Source organism: Pseudophryne corroboree, chromosome 8, assembly GCF_028390025.1.
Source record: "Pseudophryne corroboree isolate aPseCor3 chromosome 8, aPseCor3.hap2, whole genome shotgun sequence".
Taxonomy (NCBI): Eukaryota; Metazoa; Chordata; class Amphibia; order Anura; family Myobatrachidae; genus Pseudophryne; species Pseudophryne corroboree.
The window spans coordinates 163,808,499-163,816,637 of NC_086451.1; the positions used below are offsets into that span (position 1 = coordinate 163,808,499).

Here is an 8,139-nt window from a genome sequence, read left to right on the forward strand (position 1 = left end):
AGCAGCACTCCCGCCCCTTCCCATCCCACAGCACCTCCGGAACCCTTCACCCATCTGCAACATCCCCACACCTGCCCCTCCCCCACCCATGGCACCCCTGCCCCTCCCCCACCTGCAGTGCCTCCGGACCCCTCCCCCATCTGCATCCCCCACCCGCAGCACCTCCCAACCCTTCCCCATCCGGGCCCCACCCCCACTTCCGCCCCCCCTCCATCTGCAGCATCTACAGACACCATCCGCAGTACCCCCCGCACCCGCTACATTCTGTACATTGTGGCCTGCAGGTGCTGTTCACGCCATCGCAAGGGGCTGCGCCTCCTTCACCATCGCACACCCTTTCATTGTGCAATATTTAACCACTAACAAAGGAATGCAGGTAATAGTCCATATAACACAAATATTAAACCCCAGAAAGGCATGCAAGGGTTAAGGGGGCGTAGCCCCTTGCGACGGTGTGTGTGATGAAGCACCTAGTGTGTGTGTGTGTGTGTGTGTGTGTGTGTGTGTGTGTGTGTGTATATATATATATATATATATATATATATTTATTTTTTAGTATGTACACAAACTTTAAATCATGGCCAAAATATTAAAAAAAAAACATGTTAAATTAACTTCTGGCTTGCATAACTATGTATAAGAAACACATGCATTATGTGTTTAGACTTGCGTCCCACCAACAGATCTATGGTCAAAAATTTGGAAAAAAATAAATGCTACATCCAAAATACTTCTGGTCTCAAACTTTTGGGATATGGGAGACTCAACCTGTAATGTACTGTCATATATAAATTAAAACTTTTTACCTGGGAAATTAAAAAAAAACAAAACAAAAACACATACTCTATGTCGTCTTCAAGTTTCATGGAGAACGCCTTCCTCACGTTCTCATATACTTCTTCTTCACTCCAATACTTGTTGAATTCAAAAGCGTTTACTATGTGCCCCACTTCATGCAGTTCTTGTTTTTTTCCTTGCTTTAAAACATTATCGATATTGGGTCCAGAAAGCAGAATAAGCTCTTTGATGAATGTTAGTGGACCCCTGACATTGCTATTAAAAAAACAAACAAAAAAAAACACAAATGTTGATTTTCCAATTAACAATTTTTTAAACTTTAAAAACACAAACACTTAAAACTAACCTTTGCGTTGCTTTTGCAGGATAAGCATTTCTTTTCCTCACAGAACTTCTTGTATAATGAAATTGTGGACTTTTCCTTGAAAATAGACTTCTCACTTCATTTTCTACTCCATGTGACCTAGTTGAACTAGTGGGAAATAAATCTGCCCTAGGGACAGGCATTTCTGGTCTCTGGTTTCCTGTTTCAGACTGCCTTCCAGAATCCAGCATTTGCCCCAGCTCATTAACCTGATCAGGTTTTGACAGCAAAGCATGTATGATGTCACACACTGCCTTTGAATGATTATTCATTTTTGTACCTGTAAATATATGAAACATGCAGTAGTTGTCACAGAGTTGGCAACAGAGACCTTGGGGCACAGTACATGGCTATGTCTGGGCCCACCACACCTCAATCCATGCACCCACAAATACCTCCCCTGGCAGTGAGAGAGAAATGGTATCTGGGTAAGAGAAAACGTGAGAAAGAGGGAAAGGAGTGGGTCAGGGAGAAATAGAGAGGGTGTCAGAGCAATAGGGAGAGGGGTTAATGGAAAAAGGAAGAGTGAGAGAGGGTGTCGGGGGGGGGGAGAGAGGGAAACAGTGTCAGGGAGAGAAATTCATTGAGGGAGAGAGAGGGAGATATTACCTAACTATTATAGCACACATCTCTCACAGGGATGTGCTTTTTGGCATGAAGCCCCTCTCAATAAACACATGCTCTGCCACAGTAATAAAACACCATGGTAATCAGTAAGGGTTGTGGGGGCATTGATAACTTTTTTTTTACCTCTGAACCTTTGAAACACACAGGTAATTGTGCCTGAGTTATCAGCTAATTCACAAGTTTTTCAACTATCAATAAAGTTGGAAGCACAATATACAATGATCAGCCTGGTATACTGTGCATGCACAGATGGGTGCTGATTATTGGTCACATGGTATAATCACGTTGGCTGTGCTTCATAAAGATATAATAATGTATTTGATCTAGTGTGTATGCTGTTTTGAACATGTGACCCAGGTTTTAGCCTGAATTTGCTTGCTATGTAGCAAAAGAAAGTCCACAGAACAAGTGGTGCAGGGTCTACACAATGTTCCCACTAACAGAAATATACGTTATGGTAAGAACTTACCGCTGATAACGGTATTTCTCCTAAATCCACAGGATAACATTGGATATGATGGAGTGACAGCGGATTGGCACCAAACGATCACTAGCTTTCAGGCCTGCCAGAATGCACCGGGCTCGTCCATATAATCCTGACCACCGACTCAGTCAAATCAGTTGTTTACAAAGCGTATACAGAAGCATTATGTAGAACCCTATTCAAGCAAAAAAACCCACATGCACACTCTTCCATGCAATAGGGAAGAGTTTAGTGAGTATACAGATTCTCAAATCAGGTGCGTCAGGGTGGGATCACTGTGGAAACCTGTGGACTTAGGAGAAATAACGTCATCAACGGTAAATTCTTACCAGAACGTACATTTCTCCGGCAGGGTTCACAGGTAATCCACAGGATAACATTGGGACTTACCAAAGTAATTTTTAGTGGTGGGGACACTCCAGGTTTAATAGGAGAACCATACGCCCGAATTGAGCATCATGAGAGGCAGAGATATCCCAGGCATAATGTCTGATTGATTGTGTTTATTGGAAGCCGTGTAGCTACCTTACATATCTGTTCTGCTCAAGCACAATATTGTGCTACCCATGAAAGACCTTCCTTACATGTAAAGTAAGCAGAGACATTAGCCGGGACAGGGAGATCAGCTTAAGAATATGCTTCTGAAATAGTCATTCGAAGCCATCTTGATAGCGTCTGTTTAGTAACAGGCCATCTCCTCTTGTGAAAACCGTAGAGGATGAAAAGAATTTGTCTTTCTAATGGCACTGGTACAATCCATGTAGGTACTTAATGTCCAGCGACTCATCTCCCGCAGAAAATCCAGATTCCTGAAAAACAGGGACCATATTATCTTTAAGGTGGAATATAGATCACTCCTTAGGAAGATACCCAGACCCAGTTCTGAGAACTACTTTATCTGGATATTATCAGAATAGATTAGCATGAAAAGTGCTCCTAAATCTGAATCTCTTCTAGCTGATGCCATAGTCACCTGAACGAGAACTTTAGCGGTCAACCATTTAAAATCAACTTCTCTTAGTGGTTTAAACAGAGCAACTTGACAGGCTTTTGAGGACTAGATTTAGATTCCCTGACCCTGTAGTAGGAAAAGGGGAAGGTTGAATGCGCAGCATTCCCTGGGAAAAAGTGCAAACATTCTGCAATTTTGAATTTTTCTTTTCGGAACCATAGAGTCAAATGCTGACACTTGTATTCCCAAGGAAGCCACCGCTAAACATTTATCTATTCCTGTTTGAAGGAATGGAAAAAACCCTTGAAAATCTGCAAGATTTCGGGTCCATACCTCTTATTGCACCAATGCATATAAGCTTGTCACATTTGGTGATAAATAAGAGTTAATTAAGTTTTTCCTTGCTCTGAGCATTTGTGAGAATCCTCTGGACCTCAGTATTTAGATTTCAAAAGCCACGCCATCAAAATGGTTGATCCAGATATTTGTGATAATCAAGGACCCTGTCTTAGTCTGGCCGTAGAAGAAACAGTAAAAGGTATTCAACATTTTCTGCGGATATGTGTACGAAGACCTTCTGGGCCAAGCCGGGGCTTATTAGGATCCCGGCATCTTTATTGCGTTTTCCTCACTATTCTGAGTAACAGGATGATTTGAGAAACACATAAGAGAAATAAATTTCCATTAAAAAAATATCCACAAAGATCACTGTTTTGTTACTGAAAAGATTATGGCTTTTGTTCAGATGGGACACCATGAGAATTATCTCTGGACAAGCCCATTTGTCTACCCCAGTCTAAAATGACTTTAGGGTGCAAAGCCCATTCATTTACCTGAATGGTGTGTTGACTGAGAAATCAGCTCTGTAGTTTAGGACTCTCTGAACAAACCCTGAGGACAAGGCTGGAAGATGGAGTTCTGCACATTATAGTATGTGATTTAACTCCTTCCTCGATATTTATCTCCGTGTTCCTGTCTAAAAGTTAAGGTACACTACTGCCATTTCCTAATACTTGCAGATCTGGACCAATCTTCCTTTAGGAATATCTCGTACCTAAGACAGGACACAGTATATGGCCTGAAGTGCTAATAAAATTATTAGCAGGCACCTTTTTTATGGTCCATAATCCAGAGAATCATAATTTTACAGAGAAATTACCTCCTTAGTCGAGAAGACTTGTATTTGTTGTCAGGATTTCTCCACCTGATACCAAAAAGAAAAAGGTATCCTCTCATCTAGATGGAATGTCTGTAGCCCCCAGGCTACTACTTACCTTTTTTTGCCAGTAACAGTACTTGTTTGTATACTGTCCATCTAGCCCGTCTACACCACCTGGTATTCAGACGGTCTTGCACACGGTGAATTTAACCAGGTACAACACTGCTTAATTTACAACACCATTGAGATTTGACATATTCAGTGTGATGCGGCCTTAGATGGAGGAGATACTGGAAAAGTCTTGAGTGGAATTATGACCACGGCCTCATGTGTATTGTTAACACCATCAAACCCATAATTCGCATTGCTGCGCAAATCAATATTGTTTGACATTGTAACCACTCTCCTAGTTTTTCCTTGGATATCTTGTTCCGAGGTAACTATTTTCTGCAAACTCAAATTCAGTATAGCCCCACCGTGAGTTATGTTATGGAACCAGAGATGATCCCAATTACAAATCACACATGTCTCAGCAGACAAGTTATTTGTATGTTGTAGATGACACAGAACCTTTCCTGTATTTGTGTCAGGATAGGAAGGTGGTCAAGGTATGGAAATCTTTCTTAACCTCTACTAACGGAGATAAATTGCCATAATCATTTTGGTACTCTTGGACTGTGGCTAACCCAAAAGGTTTTTGCTGAAGGATGGTAAACCTTGAGATAACACTAATGGACAGCGTTATAGGAGCCTGAAGGTAAAATTCATGACTTATCCAGGAATACCATGTATTATATTGGCTCCTCACCAAACTATGGAGTTGCCTCCACGTGAACCGTGTTACCCAAATTTCTCTGTTTTTGAAATTGATAATGGGGCGAGGGATTGTTTTGGACCCAGGTGGGAATAAACCCTCCATTGTGCATGGGTTACTGGAATGACAATTCCCGACAAAACGTTTTCTGAATTGCTTAATGCAAAACCCTCGCCTAAGCCTCTACCCGAGATGGGCTGAAACCGATTACCTTTTAGGAGAATGGTTCCAGAAGTGAAAATATAACCTTAGAGATACTGCTTCTTTTACCCAGGCATCTACTTGTAGACTGCTATCAATCTGTGCAAACGGAAGAAGTCGGCCCCTTATACTTCTGGAATCAGCCAGAAGGAGACCTGCGCCAACATACTGATGGCCTCTGGTTTGGAAACTGGCCTCTGGTTGCCTTTGCTTCTCTGCCTTACCAAACTTATAGTATTAAGGCTGTTACGTTCCTTTATTACAGACAAGGCCGGACCAGACCCGATTTTGGGGTTATATGTGGAAGGCAGAGAGTTGCTGGAGCGGCTCTTTCCAATATGCGTGTAAGACGCTGTTAGGAAAGATCACTCAAAAAAGCAGACTATTGCTCGCTGGATTTGTAGCACAATTCAGCTAGCGCATTCTGCGGCTGGTCTGCCGCAGCCTAAATCTGTAAAAGCCCATTCCACAAGGAAGGTGGGCTCTTCTTGGGCGGCTGCCCGAGGGGTCTCGGCTTTACAACTTTGCCGAGCTGCTACTTGGTCAGGGGCAAACACGTTTGCAAAATTCTACAAATTTGATACCCTGGCTGAGGAGGACCTGGAGTTCTCTCATTCGGTGCTGCAGAGTCATCCGCACCGTTTGGGAGCTTTGGTATAATCCCCATGGTCCTTACGGAGTTCTCAGCATCCACTAGGACGTCACAGAAAATAAGATTTTACTCACCGGTAAATCTATTTCTCGTAGTCAGTAGTGGATGCTGGGCGCCCGTCCCAAGTGCGGATTGTCTGCAATACTTGTACATAGTTATTGTAAACTAAAGGGTTATTGTTGAGCCATCTGTTGAGAGGCTCAGTTATATTTCATACTGTTAACTGGGTATATTATCACGAGTTATACGGTGTGATTGGTGTGGCTGGTATGAGTCTTACCCGGGATTCAAAATCCTTCCTTATTGTGTCAGCTCTTCCGGGCACAGTATCCTAACTGAGGTCTGGAGGAGGGTCATAGTGGGAGGAGCCAGTGCACACCAGGTAGTACTAAAGCTTTGTTAATTGTGCCCAGTCTCCTGCGGAGCCGCTATTCCCCATGGTCCTTACGGAGTTCCCAGCATCCACTAGGACGTCAGAGAAAATACAGTTCCCCAATATCCAATGGGACTTAAGAGAAAAGTGAAACCACATGGGTGAAAAGGATTTTGGAAACGCACGCAATTGAATACAGATGGTCGAATAGTGCAGCTTTTTTGGCTAGCTGAAAAACTCTGCACTAATTGAATACCCCTTACAGGCCACACCTCCCCCATATTACCCCCAGAAAAGCCCAAATTACAGTCTCCCCTCCCTATTCCTCTGCACACACACAGCCCCCCATTCATCTGCACACACAGCCCCCCTCCTCCCCATTCATCTGCACACACAGCCCCCCTCCTCCCTATTCCTCTGCACACACACACAGCCCCCCTCCCTATTCCTCTGCACACACACACAGCCCCCCTCCCTATTCCTCTGCACACACACACAGCCCCCCTCCCTATTCCTCTGCACAACCACAGCCTGCCCCCTCCCTATTCCTCTGCGCACACACACACAGCCCCCCCCTCCCTATTCCTCTGTGCACACACACAGCCCCCCTCCCTATTCCTCTGTGCACACACACAGCCCCCCTCCCTATTCCTCTGTGCACACACACAGCCCCCCCTCCCTATTCCTCTGTGCACACACACAGCCCCCCCTCCCTATTCCTCTGTGCACACACACAGCCCCCCCTCCCTATTCCTCTGTGCACACACACAGCCCCCCCTCCCTATTCCTCTGTGCACACACACAGCCCCCCCTCCCTATTCCTCTGTACACACACACAGCCCCCCCTCCCTATTCCTCTGTACACACACACACAGCCCCCCCACTATTCCTCTGCGCGCACACACACACACACACACACACACAGCCCCCCTCCATTACTCTGCACACACACAGCCCCCCTCCCTATTACTCTGCACACACACAGCCCCCCCCCCATTTCTCTGTACACACACACAGCACCCCTCCCTATTCCTCTATACACACACACAGCCCACCATACCTAATCCTCTGTACACACACAGCCCCCCCCCATTCCTCTGTACACACAGCCCCCCCCATTCCTCTGTACACACACAGCCCCCCCCCCCCCCTATTCCTCTGTACACACACAGCCCCCCCCCCCCCCCTCCCTCCCTCGTTATTCCAATCCTCAGTACACTTCCTCCCTATTGTACCTGGCTTTCCTGTTTGTTTCTTACAGAGGGAGCCAGCACACACCACGTGGAGCCAGCCAGTGACTCAGGCGATGGGCACTTGAGCAGGCAGAGGAGGACAGGGCTTTTACCTCACAGCAGCTCACTCTATGATCGGCTGGCTCAGTCTGGGGCCAGACACTGAATGTTAAGCAGAGCCAGCACGAGTGTTCTGCCTTAGTTCAGGGGCGGGACACAGACAGCTGCACCACAACTTATCCTGCCTTCCACATGAGCAAGGTCTAAACGCTGCCAGACACTCTCAGGAGGATCACTAGTCACCACTCACCTCACTTGCAGCTGCTGCGCTTTGTGTATGCTGTTGCAACATCACATGGCGCGCAGAAATCGCGCCAAGACACTGGGGCAGGTTAACCACTTCCTCTACCAGACCATAGCCTGATCTACAATGAGGGGGCGTGGCAAGGGGCGGAGCTTCCAACGGCCGCTATTACTGCAGAC

General features: G+C 45.5%; 1 protein-coding gene across 1 annotated transcript in view; it reads right to left on the reverse strand.

Annotated features, from left to right (window-relative positions):
- LOC134949797 (uncharacterized) overlaps nucleotides 1–7,891 on the reverse strand; it is a 31,866-nt gene extending 23,975 nt beyond the window's left edge. Inside the window, exons 1-3 of the mRNA XM_063938524.1 lie at nucleotides 7,660–7,891; nucleotides 1,145–1,442; nucleotides 844–1,053 (exon numbers count right to left, since the gene is read on the reverse strand). Coding sequence (XP_063794594.1) covers nucleotides 844–1,053; nucleotides 1,145–1,434 — 500 coding nt within the window. The 5' untranslated portion in view covers nucleotides 1,435–1,442; nucleotides 7,660–7,891. The remainder of the gene's footprint in view (nucleotides 1–843; nucleotides 1,054–1,144; nucleotides 1,443–7,659) is intronic.
- Nucleotides 7,892–8,139: the final 248 nt, after the last annotated feature.